Genomic DNA, 14593 nt, shown 5'->3' on the forward strand with positions numbered 1-14593 from the left:
GGGGAGGAGGAAAGCCCCACCTCCAGTGGGGAAGAGGTGCAAGGACCAGAGGTTGCTGGTGAGAGCCTAAACACCACTTCTGGGCAGGCCGGACAGGAGGGAAACACGCCCTTGCCACCGCCCATCCTGCGCAGTAGTTTGAGGTGCATAGAGGGGAAGAGACGTTTGGGGGTAACAAAACTCTTATGTTGGGGGAGGTCCAAAAAGAGACCACTCCCGGATTCTGCTAGCAACTGAGCCAGACATGAGCTTTGGGGCTCTTCACTGTAAATAGTTTGCACCAAAATAAAGCCTGGTCGGAGGTCCTGCCTGGTTACTCTTGAGCAACCGCAACAGCTATCTGACAGCTGGCTTTTGTCTTACTTGAATTAAATGATATATTTTGTTAAGTGGCTGTTTGTGGCAGGACTTCTCCTTCTTCTCTCCTCCTCCCAACACCACAGCCTTCCAATCTCCCCCCCCACATCCTCCCCCAAGTCTGTTAAGGAGGGTTCCCCAACCTGAAGGGTGGGGTCTGTGCAGGAGAAGAGAATCCATCCTGTCAACCGTGTCTGTTCAGCTAGCAGATGGATACTGTCAGCTTTGACCCTCATTATCCCAAAACATATGTATAGGTCCGTATAGTTAAAGCTATGGTTTTTCCAGTAGTGATGTATGGAAGTGAGAGCTGGACCATAAAGAAGGCTGATCGCCGAAGAATGGATGCTCTTGAATTATGGTGCTAGAGGAGAGTCCCATGGACTGCATGAAGATCCAACCTATCCATTCTTAAGGAAATCAGCCCTGAGTGCTCACTGGAAGGACAGATCGTGAAGCTGAGGCTCCAAGACTTTGGCCACCTCATGAGAAGACTCCCTGGAAAAGACCCTGATGTTGGGAAAGATGGAGGGTACAAGGAGAAGGGGACGACAGAGGATGAGATGGTGGGACAGTATTCTCGAAGCTACCAGCGTGAGTTTGACCAAACTGCGGGAGGCAGTGGAAGACAGGAGTGCCTGGTGTGCTCTGGTCCATGGGGTCACGAAGAGTCAGACACGGCTAAATAACTAAACAACAACAACAACAACAATCCTAAAACAATTCCAATGAAGTCTAAACTTCATTGTGGCAAGACGGGGTGTCAGAGAGATGGGTGGTGTAAAGCCAGTAGTACAATTACAAAGAAATGGAAGTCGTTGGGCATGTGATGACGGCTCACTTTAGAAATGCAACTAAATTAACATACTCAACATTTCCCCATTCAAAATCAAAGCATGATGCTTCTATGGCATTTTTTGAAACAGAAGTTGCAGCAAAAAAGGAGGTGTGGGGGGGAAACATAACTAACCCCAAAACATATTTAAACAGGAAAAAGAAGCCTGCCAGGGAAATCACCTTTGTGAAAAGCCACCAACAGCTGCTCTCCGTGTCCCGCCATGGACACCACAGGGCCAGGGAGGCTGAAGATGTCTTTCTGAACTCCCCCATTCGTGAAGAGGCGGAGGAGAAGGGTGCTTGTGGCACACGCAGCCCAGCCCTGGCCCAAACAAACCGCTTCAATCTCTTCATTCTGCAGCATGTCAACTGTCCACTCCTTGTTGGAATCCCAGGAGTTAAAATGTATGCAGTGAAGCTTGCTGAAAATGGGGAAAAAACAAAGGAGGAATGGGGAAGAAAAACCAAGAAGTAATTAGGGATGTTCAGACTAGAGTCTTTCTGCTGAACATGTTTTTCAGGGTGTGGGGGACTTCACGCAATAGTAGCAGTTTTGTTGGAGACTAAATTAAACCAGAATGCTGGTTTGTACTGTTACAAGTTGAAAACATGCTAGGAAAACTGATAACCAATTTATTAATTAGTAAATCTTCTTTCATTTATCAGCTCCACCTCAGCTGTTCCCTTGAGGTTTTGCATGAAACGAATGGTAACAGTATCTCCAAGAGATGTTGCACTAACAACAGCTCTGAGATCCGTTCATCCTGATCATGACCACTACAGGTAAACCCCTGGCATGCCAAAAATACGTTTGGTAGTGGGGTTTTTTAAGAAGTTGTGTTCTTCACAGAAACATTAAAATAAGTGTTACCTCGCTAGCTCCTCTGTGCTCTCGCAGGCTAGCAAAATAGCTTCACTGGAAAGGGCTGCCATTGTGTGATTCAAAGAATTTGGCAAGTGCATTGCATGATGGATGGCCGTGTCATGGAATTCCACATCAATGGCGTTGTCCTGCTCATCATTATAGCAGCGAATAATACCAATAGAGTTCCACACCTATGGGAGGAACGGCAACAGTAACACTACTTTCAGAAAAGCAACATACAGCCTTCAACATATAGCCTGCTTTCTACTCTGAATGGATCCCAGGTCACCTGGTCTAACTATAGCAGAGACTACTACTCTATTCCTAATGCTGGTGGTCAACAAAAAAGGCTTAAAGACTCTCTCAAGGCAAATCTTTAAAAATGTAGTATAAACACTGACAATTGGGAAACACTGGCCTGCGAGCGCTCCAGTTGGAAAACAGCTTTACCAAAGGTGTCCTGGGCTTTGAAGACACTTGAATTCAGGACAAAAGGGAGAAGCGTGCTAAGAGGAAGTCATGCTTGGCAAATCCACACCGTGATCAACTCCTGCCCGGAAACCAATGTCCCCACTGTGGAAGGACGTGTGGATCCAGAATTGGCCTCCACAGTCACTTATGGACTCATTGTTAAAACCGTATTTATGAAAGACAATCTTACTCGGCTATGAGTGATCGCCGAAGAAGAATGTTCACACAAATATCAGACAGGCAGGGTATAAATAATAAAATATTTCTGTTACTAAACATTATTACTGGATTTTTGGAAACCACTTTGCAATCCTTTTCTTGAAAAGCAACATACAAAAACTTAAATAAAAATTATACTCTCTCCATTTCCCCCTTAATTAGATGGGGACAACTGGCTGATTATTTTGACATGTTTGGTTTAAAGGGCTGAGGGCAGAAGAAATTTCAAAAAGCAAAGGGGGATGACAATATCACATGCCCAAGAGAGGACTGCAATGTCTGCTGTGAAATGATCTGATAAATGCTGGCCAATATTATACCACAGAGGAGAGTTTAGGCTGCAGTGCAGACATATATTCTACTGTGGTTTATTACTCCAAACAGCAAAAGACAGGGGCAATGTCTGGGAGACCAGGCAAGTTGTTTGCTCCTGTGACTTTTCTCTTTTCATTTCTCTCCTTGTAAAGATGGCACCTTATTGATTGAAATTTGTTTATTGACCTTCCCTCACTCCTCTGTGGAATTAACACCCCATCACCTTGTTTATTGGAAGAGGCGGGGAAGAGTCATTCCTACTCACAAAGAAATCTTAAGCCACTTTTCCACCCCCATTCAGGCAATCAGGTGAGTACATACACCCTTTCTGGAAGGTTTTTCTGTGCAACAGCAGCCTATGTAGATATGCACTGCTTTAAAAAAGAAAAGAAAAAAGAACTCAGCCCGCTCCCCCCTCCCAAAAGGAGACAACAATTGATGAAGGGACCAATTTATCTGGGAAATGGTACTGTTTTGTGTGGCATCACACTCCCTTGAAAGATCAGTTGCATAGCCTGGGGGTACTTCTCGGATCAGTATCACTCTTGGATCTTGAGGTGGGACCGACGGCCAAGAGTGCCTTTTCCCAACTTTATTATTATTATTATTATTTTAATTCAGCCAAGGAAAAGAAACTCACCATGAAGCGGTGAGTGAGGTGAACCGGAGTGGAGCCAGGCTGGAAGGGCTTTTGCTGAGGAGTTGGCAATGGCCCATCGTAGAAAGGCCTCTGGGTTGATGACAGTGGCAGCAGCGGGGCAAGGCTTTCCTGGTCGTCCTCTTCTTCCTCTTTGTCAAGGCCAGAGTTAGCTTTCAGCAATCCAGTATCTATGCAAGGCAGATAGCTTTGTATCAGTGGCTTAGGAAAGCAAGGGCTTTTTAAAAAAATCTTGCAACACCCACCCCCCAACCAAAGGATATTGTGAGCCAAGCTGGCAGCATCCACGATGTGTCTGCAGTTCCTGCAGTGTTGTCCCCCCCTCCCAGCCCCCCATACCCATGCTGTGGGAAATTCAAACCTAGGGAGTTCTCGTCATCCTCTATTATTGCCCCTCGGTTTCTGGGACGGCCCGATGCCATCATGGGGTCGTCATCATCATCTTCATCGTTCCTCGCAGCTTTGGAACCCCAGTCGTCCCCAACCGAGTCTCTGTTCAGGAAATCTTCGCCGTCGTCCTCATCAAAAAGTTCGTCGTAATCTTTGACACCAGGAGCAGATGCCTAAAGCCATGGTTTAAAAGTTACTGTCATAAAATCCACATAGTGCTATCAAGAAAACATCACGTTTTATCCTGAAGCCTGCCAAACTCCAGATTTACATGAGTGGATAAAGATTGCCATCCATGATGGGAAAGGATACCGAAGAAGCCACGAAAGCTTTCGGTTTATATTACCTTGCAGTTTGATTTCTTTCCATCTACATCACAGACATTCTCAAGTAGTCCCAGATTGCCTTCCATGTCCGTATAAGCAACCTGCCCGCCTTTTGGGTGCCAAGCCAAACCACAGATGGTGTAACTTTTGTCATGCTTCACCCTAAAAAATAATGAAAAACCAGTGTTCTGTGCAGGTTTAAAATCACAATCTGTTAAACCCTCGCTACAGAAAAAAATTGTTTGGCTCACAGGACTTGGACAAATCATTCTTGGCTTAGCAAAGATCACTAGAGCAGAACACAAGAACCCTGTGGAAAAACCCTGTGACATGTATGAGTCCTAATACTGTAATTGTAATCAATTAAGTGAGAAACATACACACTAGTCCTCCTGAGCTCATCAAATCTTCTCAATGTGCTACGTCCTTCTGAATCATATGTAGTTAAGAACAATTCTAATTGGTTCTTACTAAGACAGATGAATCACATGCGGTCTGTGCAACCCAAATCGCTATGCTCAGGCAGGCCCAACACCCAGCTAAAAATTAATGTGGCCCGTTTGCAGTTTGCACGGCTGATATACACAGAGGAATGTCTTAGGTCCATGGGCCTGAAATTCCACATTCCTGCTCTAGGGCATCGGGGTTTTTCACCCAATGCAAGTTGCCCTAATTTACATAGGATTTTTTCTCCCAAAAACAATCCCAGTTCAAATTTTTCCAGAAAATCCACACCCCTGAGCACTGCAGTACAAAGAGGCTAACAGTTATGATTGCATGGAATGGAGATGGCACAATGAAAACAAGGCAGGCATCTGTCCTGTCATAAGCTGCTTCACCTCTAGATTAAACCAAAGGTAAGCAAAAGCTAATAATAATAATAATAATAATAATAATAATAATAATAATAATTTATTTATATCCCACCCTCCCCAGCCAAAGCTGGGCTCAGAGCGGCTAACAACAGTAAAGTAGTACAGCATTCTAAAGAGGGCCAAATGTTCATTTCATAGGCCTGTGGCTTCCAATTGCTCTCTTAATAATTGTTCTATTTTGTGTAAGATCATCTTTACAAGACACATTATGAAAACTACAGGCACCTCTCTAAGCACTCCTGGGTGTCCACATTCCAAATGACTATCCAGCCACCAACACTTCCTGCTGCCAGATACTGTCCACACGGAGACCAGGCTACAACATTGAAGGGCTGGTAGACAAAGGAAAAAATAAAGATGTGTCATTAACTGCAGAACACGTTGAACAATCTCACTTTCATTTTGGGCACCAAGCAACTGTACTGATTATTAATTCTTTGTGAGAAAAGAAAGCATCTATATTGGGATTTTCTAAGCAAACCGAAAGGCAAAACAGATGTATGAAGATACTGGGCACTCGTTTCAACTTTACATTTATCATCCTTGCGATTTAAGGGGAAAAACACCCTGCATCTTATATAAATATGAAAGTTGAGAAACTATTTCCAGTTGCCACAGCCACTGCCCAGTCCTATGAAATGTCAGGTTCTATTTTACAATTCTAACATTTGGAAAGAAAATTAATATCCCACAGTAGTAGTAGTAGTAGTAGTAGTAGTAGTAGTAATAATAATAATAATAATTGTCAGGGTTTCTGGGAGAGAGGAGGAGATGACAGAGGAGACGGAGAGCGAGTGGGAGGAGGGGCAGAAGGATGAGGAAGAAGATGACGGAATTCTGAGGGAATCCACGAGTCTGAGCAGCGAGTCAGAGGATTCTCAAAAGGGGGTTACCTTAATCAAGCAAAAGGGAGGAGAAGGGAGAAGCGGAGAGGAGCCCAGTGGAAGACAGACGCAGCAAGAGGCGTCTCAGCCGGAACGGAGTAAAGGGGGTGGAGTCGTCAGCCTCTCGGAGGGAGCAGGATTAGGAGAGAACAGAGAAAGGGGGTTGGAGCAAGGTGTTCAGCCGGAAAGGGTGGAGAGCAGAACAAGGGGTGGTGTAGCGGTCGAAAGAAAGGTCAGCAGCAACGTACGCGCGCCAAGTTCAAACGTAGAGGCGCGCGGAAGTGGAGAGAGCTCAGGGGAGGAGCCCGGCCCTAAAGCCAGAAGGAGGGGGGAAGAGGCGGCAGAGGATTCAGCCTCAGGCGAGTCACGGAGAGAGGGAACCCAGGGGGGCAGGAAGACCCTGCGGAAAAGAAAGGAGAGGAAGAGGTGGTCTAGAGCCAGGCTATTAAGTTGGTGTGGAAGAGGGGAGGAGTCAGAGGGGACTACAGCGGTCTAACGTGACAGACGTACGGCCACGATGCTGAACTGTACGAGAAGCAGAAATCTTCAATAAACTTTTCCTGTAAATAAACTGCAACGGAGTGAGGTCTCTTGTGAGCTGGGACCCGTCCTGGGTGGCCGTGACAGTAAGTCCCCTCTCTGAAAGCAAAAAATTTTTTTTTGCGAAGCTCACGAACGGGAGCAGCCATGAGCGCTGAGGAGCAGCTGGTTGCACTGCGGGATCAGGTTACCGCTCTCACATCGGCAGTCATTGCTTCGCAGAAGAAGAATGACGACTTGGAGAAGACGTGCCAGGATTTGCAGGCAAGGTGGGAACACGCGGACAGGGCGGGGGCCCCAGGTTCCAGAGCGGAGGGCATTGCGCTTGGACGGAGGGGGGGTGCCCTGGTTCCGCATTTTAATGGCAACTTGCAAGACTATCCCAATTTCAGAGCGGACGTCGTATATGCACTGCATTTACTCCGTCACGATTTTAAAGATGAGGAGGAGAAAGTGGGGTTCATTGTTTCGCACCTGCATGGGGAGGCCAGGGCTTGGCTACGCAATCTGTGGCGCGAAGATGGACCGGCCCGTCGCAATTCAACTGCGTTCATCAAAGCGATGGATTCTTGTTTTCAATCCTCTGTGGATGTGGACATTGCGCGCCGTCAAATGCACGGGCTGAGGCAGGGGAAAGCGACTGTGCGCCAATACCACTCTAAATTTTTTGCATTGCTCACCGCCTTAGATTGGCCAAAGGACAGTAAGCCGGTCAGAGATCTTTTTTGGGAGGGATTGAGCCCCCCCATCAAGGATGAGATCGCTAGGGGGGACAGACCCCAGACCCTAGAAGACGTGGTGCAACGGGCTTTAGCTATTGGAATTCGACATGAGGGACGTCCGTGGCACGAGGAGGACGGGCCCCAAGCGCCTGCGCAAGCGAGGACTCTCCCTTTTGTGCACAGGGATTTCAGCCGTGCGCACCCCTCGCCAATGGGGAAGGACAGCGAGGAGCCGATGGAGATTGGTGGTGCTAGGGCTCAGAAGCCATCCCAGAGCCCTGTCCCTGGTGCAGCCAAAGCGAAGCCTCCTAGAGGAACCAGGAAGTGTTACATCTGTGACAGTGCGCACCATATGGCGAAAGAGTGCCCCCAGAGGCTCCAGAAGCACACTGCAGCACTGGCAACTGTAACAGCAGAGGTGCAACCAGGGGAGCAGCTTCAGGGAAACGACAGTGCCTGGCTGGAAGCAGAGCTACTGGGGCTCAGCCAGGCGGATCTGTAGACAAGCCCCCAGCATCACTGCAGAGCGTGGACCCTTTGCCTCCCAGACCGGCAGTTCTGCTCACAGCAACACTCCAGTTGCCTGATGGGAGACTCCTCGAGGTTCCAATAACGATCGATTCGGGAAGCAACGCCGACTTCGTGGGACTGCAGTTCGTTAAGCAGCACAACATGGCGCTCCTGCCTGCAACGACGCCTCTAAACGTGGTCACGGTAGACGGCAGGAAGTTGCTGGGGGGGCAAGTGGTGCAGCAAACCCCTCCCATGATGATGCAGATTGGCAACCATCGAGAACTTATTAGTTTCAATGTCACCCACTTATCGGACACACCCATCGTGTTAGGCATGAGTTGGCTGGAGAGGCACAGTCCCGCGGTTGCGTGGTACCAGCGGCAGATCACCTTTTGTTCTTCGTATTGTGCTCAGCATTGCTTTCAGACCGATCAGGGAGGAGAAGCCGAGCAGCAGTTGCATCTGGGTATGGTGCAAACAGTGCCTCACAAGTACCAGGACTTCTTGGAGGTTTTCTGTGAGAAGGAAGCTGACAAGTTGCCGCCTCACAGACCTTACGACTGCGCGATTGATTTAGTGCCAGGGGCGCAACTGCCGGCTGCCAAGCTGTACTCCATGTCGGAAGACGAGATGCAAGAGCTTCGGGAGTTCATAGACCATAACCTCAAGCGAGGTTTCATCCAGGAATCTAAAGCAGCGGGTGGCAGCCCTGTGTTCTTTGTGAAGAAGAAAAACACGCCCCAAAAAAGGCTTATAGTGGATTACAGGTTCATAAACAGCTTGACTAAGCCCAAAGCTTTCCCCATGCCCAAGATTGACGACCTTTTAGCGACCGTCAGGAGGGGCAAGATTTTCACCAAGCTGGACCTACGTGGAGCTTACAATCTCATCCGCATCCGGAAAGGAGATGAGTGGAAGACCGCCATGTTCACCCCTCTGGGCACATACGAATACAGAGTCATGCCTTTCGGTCTCCAAAATGGCAGCCACGTTTTTCAAGCATTTATGCACCACGTGCTAGCAGGTCTCCTCTACAAGAAGTGTGTCTGCTTTCTCGACGATATCCTGATTTTCTCGGAATCGCCGGAGGATCACGATAAGGACGTGAGGGAGGTCCTGCAGAGGCTGAAGGACCACAGGCTGTACGCCAAGTTGGAAAAATGCCAGTTTGATGTCAGAGAGGTTGATTTCCTTGGCTACAAGTTGTCCGACGAGGGACTGGCCATGGACAGGGCTAAGGTTCAAGCGCTGTTGGACTGGAAAAGCCCTCGAAATCGGAAAGAGGTCCAGAGGTTCATCGGCTTTGCCAATTTTTACCGCAAGTTTATTAAAGGTTTTGCGAACGCGACGGCGGCTATCACTGACACCCTCAGTTCCAAGAAGAAGAAGTTCGTCTGGACCGAACAAGCGGAGCGGTCCTTCCGGACGCTTAAAGGTCTTTTCGCCTCCGAAGAGCAGCTGCTCCACGTGAATCCCGGCAGACCCATGCGGGTAGAGACCGATGCGTCAGACAGAGCGGTTGGGGCCGTTCTTTTGCAAGAGGATTCACAAGGCAACTGGAGACCGGGTGCGTTCTACTCCCGGAAGCTCAGCAAGACGGAGCGCAATTATACCATATGGGACAGGGAGTTGTTGGCCATTCATGCAGCTTTCAAAGCGTGGCGACACTTCTTAATAGGAGCCAAGCACACGGTGCAAGTCCGCACGGATCACAAGAACTTAGAGTATTGGCGGACGGCTAAGTTACAGACCCAGCGACACATGCGCTGGGCGGAGTTCTTTGCGGATTTCGACTTCAAAATAGAATACATCCCAGGAGACTCCAATGTTATTGCAGACGCGCTGTCCCGAAAGCCGCAATACTTGGAGGAAGCAGCTCCAATCGCAGCAAAGCACATTTTCGCACCGCAGGCGTGGACGTGCGCTACCATCGCAGTCGACCTGGACGCGGTGCGACGCGCGTTGCAAAGGGATCAGTTTGCACAGTCCAAGATGGAGGAGCTACGCGGAGGGTCGCGAGACAACGATGAGTTCCAATTGCAAGATGGACTTTTGACTCGTAAGGGTGCCCTTTACGTGCCCACCGACGATCTTCGAGCCAAGGTTCTGCAACAATTGCATGACGCCCCTAGTGCAGGCCATTTCGGCAAAGAGAAGACGATGGAGTTGGTGGCTAGAGACTTTTGGTGGCCCCAGATGAGAGGAGAGGTGGCGGACTACGTCGCCAGGTGTGATATCTGCCAGAGGTCCAAACCAGTGCACCAGAAGCAGGCGGGATTGCTAGAACCGCTGGAGACACCGCAGCAACCGTGGGAGAGGGTAGCGTTGGACTTTGTTACGGACCTGCCCAGCTCCAGAGGTAAGACGGCGGTGTTAGTGGTGGTGGACTTGTTCACCAAGATGGCGCATTTCATCCCTTGTGCCAAGGTGGCGACGGCAGAACAGACCGCAAAGCTCTTCATCGATCACGTCTTCAGAGTGCATGGACTTCCGCAGTCCGTCTTGTCCGACAGGGGGCGCCAGTTTGTTTCCACTTTCTGGCGAAAGCTTCTGGGCATCTTGCACGTCAAAATCAACCTGACATCGGCGAGACATCCACAAACCAACGGTCAAGCGGAGAGGGTCAACGCGATCATGCAGCAGTACCTGCGGTGCTACGCCAACCAGCGACCTGCGGCGTGGGTGGACTATCTGCCGATGGCTGAATTCGCCTACAACAACACGAAACACGCATCCACCGGGGTGACGCCTTTCTTCGCGAACAATGGCCGTCATCCCAGAACCTTCCCGAGATTTGCGGCACCAGGAGGGGGGGGGCCTCAAGATGCCGACCAGTTTGCAGCGGAGTTGCAAGAGGTGCACGAGGAGCTGCGGAGACATTTGGAGCTGGCAAAACAGGCGTATAAGGTGCAGGCCGATAAGCACAGGAGGGCGGGAGAGGACATCCAGATTGGGGACTGGGTGTGGTTAGCAGCCCACGCGATGCCGGCCAGGTCGTTGGCCAAGAAGAAGTTAGGACACAGGCAGCTAGGGCCATATCAAGTTGAGGCTAAGATCAATCCGGTGGCTTTTCGTCTAGCCCTTCCGGAGGGTTCCAGGGTGCACCCGGTCTTTCATAGGTCGGTGCTCACTCCCTACAAAACCCCACACAGGTTTCAAGAGTCAGGAGCACTCCCAGAGCCACGTAGGAGGGCGCCTGAGGGGGGGGAATCGCCAAGACCAGAACCTCTTAACGAGGTCACAGAGATACTGGACTCGAGATGGGGGGAGGAGGGAGTTGAATATTTTCTAGCCAGGGAAGGCACTCCGGCCTCTGCCAATAGCTGGGTGCCGGGTTACGCGTTGGACGAACCCCTGTTGAAGGAGGAGTTCCATGCACTTTTTCCGCACAAGCCCATGCCCGAGGAGTATTTTGATGATTGGCTTTTCACGCCCACTTTGTCAGACAGCACGTTCGAGGGTTTCTCCTCACCCGAGGGCCATACGCCCGAAACAAGCCCGACCAGGGATCCGAGACTGGGGGGGGAGGAGACAGGCCCTTGTTGGTGGGTGGATCAGCCAAGGGAGGCATGGAGTCAGAGATGGATGGTAGGTCCTTGGCAGGCAGCGCCAGGAGAAGCAGTGATGGAGGAAGAGGCTGTGAGGTCTGTGGGTGGGGAACCCGAATTCGAACACACATATACGGAGATGACAGAGGAGAACGTTGAAGTGGACAACTTGTATCCTGAACCGACCCCGGAAGAACCACGTTTTCCTCAACCTGCACCCGGCGAGCGGGAGGGGGGAAGGGGGGGCTTCGAGGGGGGGATGGATGTCAGGGTTTCTGGGAGAGAGGAGGAGATGACAGAGGAGACGGAGAGCGAGTGGGAGGAGGGGCAGAAGGATGAGGAAGAAGATGACGGAATTCTGAGGGAATCCACGAGTCTGAGCAGCGAGTCAGAGGATTCTCAAAAGGGGGTTACCTTAATCAAGCAAAAGGGAGGAGAAGGGAGAAGCGGAGAGGAGCCCAGTGGAAGACAGACGCAGCAAGAGGCGTCTCAGCCGGAACGGAGTAAAGGGGGTGGAGTCGTCAGCCTCTCGGAGGGAGCAGGATTAGGAGAGAACAGAGAAAGGGGGTTGGAGCAAGGTGTTCAGCCGGAAAGGGTGGAGAGCAGAACAAGGGGTGGTGTAGCGGTCGAAAGAAAGGTCAGCAGCAACGTACGCGCGCCAAGTTCAAACGTAGAGGCGCGCGGAAGTGGAGAGAGCTCAGGGGAGGAGCCCGGCCCTAAAGCCAGAAGGAGGGGGGAAGAGGCGGCAGAGGATTCAGCCTCAGGCGAGTCACGGAGAGAGGGAACCCAGGGGGGCAGGAAGACCCTGCGGAAAAGAAAGGAGAGGAAGAGGTGGTCTAGAGCCAGGCTATTAAGTTGGTGTGGAAGAGGGGAGGAGTCAGAGGGGACTACAGCGGTCTAACGTGACAGACGTACGGCCACGATGCTGAACTGTACGAGAAGCAGAAATCTTCAATAAACTTTTCCTGTAAATAAACTGCAACGGAGTGAGGTCTCTTGTGAGCTGGGACCCGTCCTGGGTGGCCGTGACAATAATAATAATAATTTATTATTTATACCCTGCCCATCTGGCTGGGTTTCCCCAGTCACTCTGGGCAGCTTCCAACAAAACACTAAAATACAATAACCTATTAAACATTAAAAGCTTCCCTAAACAGGGCTGCCTTTAGATGTCTTCTAAAAGTTTGGTAGTTATTTTTCTCTTTGACATCTGGTGGGAGGGTGTTCCACATGGCAGGTGCCACTACCGAGAAGGCCCTCTGCCTGGTTCCCTGTAACTTGGCTTCTTGCAGCGAGGGAACCGCCAGAAGGCCCTCGGCGCTGGACCTCAGTGTCCGGGCTGAACAATGGAGGTGGAGACGCTCCATCAGGTATACTGAACCGAGGCCGTTTAGGGCTTTAAAGATCAGCACCAACGCATTCCATTGTTCTGCTATGCACTCTGTGCTTACCTGAGCAATGATGCATCTATCTATAGGAAGGACTATTAGGCCTAGTTTCCTTTGGTTAAGAGTCAAAGACTGAGTGCACTTGAAACTGAACAGTACCTTTGCAATGAATTGTTTATATATATGCACAGGATACTGAGAGCAAGGTCTACTGAGAGCAAGGTTATACAGGTCTGCGCAGAAGTAAATTTCACTGAATTCAATGAGACTTACTCTCCCAGGTAAGGAGATACAGGATTCCCTGCAGGTAGATTGCTCATTTAGAAAAGCATATCATAGCCATCCGGGAGCGATCAGTTTAACAATGGATAGCCAGCACTTCCTTCATGTGTCAGGAAAGCCCTCTTCTTACAATACGTACAGATTGAATAGCAAGCACCTGGAGGATACCAACCTGTGTGACGGACTTATCCAACAGATCTAGTTGATGATCCCAGGTTTCTCGTCTGTATAATTTAACCACTTTCTCTACTGGAACAGCAAGCAACTATTCAGAAAGGGAAATGTTTTGTTTTTAATAATAATAGTTTTATTATTTATACCCCGCCCATCTGACTAGGTTTCCCTGCAAATCTCAATTACAAAATGAGTTCCAGTTTGGTGGCTTTAGCTATAAAAGGATTTTTAAGCCACAGTGTCGTAAAATATCAAGGCAGAGTAAAACAATAAAAGAACACGGTTAAAAATAATACAATGTTTGATAAGCAAGCACTGATGCTTCATTCATTTTGGAAGGAACTCACTAGACACAGAGCATTGTACACAGAACACAGAATGCATTGTATGGGTTCCGTCCTGTTCCAACAAAGCCGAGAGACCAGCCTGTGGCAACAATCTGAGTCAGAAAAAGCTGGACAGCTCTCATGGCTAAGACTGCAAACCCTCAGGAGCAATGGAGACTGATACAACGAATGTCTGAAATCAGCCAAGCACATGCATATATACCGAGTACCAGTCTTCCACAATGCTGCTTGCCAGGAGAAGCGTGGCACTGCCCTCTGGCAAACATGATAAGTAGCCACCCTTCCTCCCAAATTTGAAGCTACAGAGGTGGCCAAAAAATTTTCTGAGCAAAAGATTAGCAAGAGTTATAAGTTACTTTTGGTTGCCCTTTTTGCTTTGTGAAAAGAGCAACCAATAAATGTAATTAATCGTGATCATCTATTGTATGGGAAGAGGTTCTTGTGCCATTTCATATGTTGCCCACTCTCTGCATCTGCATTACTTAGAAGACACAGCATTTATGATTACGACAGCAGCACCTTCACCAACATTCGCCATCCTTAATCCTGAGTAGGGCTCTGCCATTGTTCCACATGTTGGATTTCTAAACACTCAACTTCACAGTGGCATCAGGGCAGGTGGATTTTCAGAGGAACAACAATTTGAAAAGAAGAAATTCTAAAACATTTCCTACCCATTGCTTTCCCAAATTTGCGCGCACGCGGATTAAAACACATAAAGACAACTTGTTACCTTTCCTGTTTTGGGTTGCCACGCGTGTCTACATATTGTTTTTGCATTCACCACATCATTACACTTCTGCAGCAATGGCAAGTTTGTCTCACAACTCTGGAAGCAAAATAAGTTAATAATGGTTATCCATCTTGAGATGAACTCTTTCT

At 49.1% G+C, this 14593-nt stretch overlaps 1 protein-coding gene across 2 annotated transcripts in view; it reads right to left on the reverse strand.

Moving 5' to 3' along the window:
- Positions 1-14593, reverse strand: part of WDHD1 (WD repeat and HMG-box DNA binding protein 1) — a 42888-nt gene that overhangs the window by 14377 nt on the left and 13918 nt on the right. For both annotated transcript variants that reach the window (XM_081909533.1, XM_081909534.1), the window contains exons 8-15: positions 14445-14540; positions 13363-13455; positions 5539-5645; positions 4459-4600; positions 4084-4285; positions 3705-3892; positions 2066-2250; positions 1375-1616 (exon numbers count right to left, since the gene is read on the reverse strand). In XM_081909533.1, the coding sequence (XP_081765659.1) occupies positions 1375-1616; positions 2066-2250; positions 3705-3892; positions 4084-4285; positions 4459-4600; positions 5539-5645; positions 13363-13455; positions 14445-14540 (1255 nt within the window). The remainder of the gene's footprint in view (positions 1-1374; positions 1617-2065; positions 2251-3704; positions 3893-4083; positions 4286-4458; positions 4601-5538; positions 5646-13362; positions 13456-14444; positions 14541-14593) is intronic.

The sequence above is a fragment of the Podarcis melisellensis genome, assembly GCF_964234715.1.
Source record: "Podarcis melisellensis genome assembly, chromosome: 1".
In the NCBI taxonomy this organism is placed as follows: Eukaryota; Metazoa; Chordata; class Lepidosauria; order Squamata; family Lacertidae; genus Podarcis; species Podarcis melisellensis.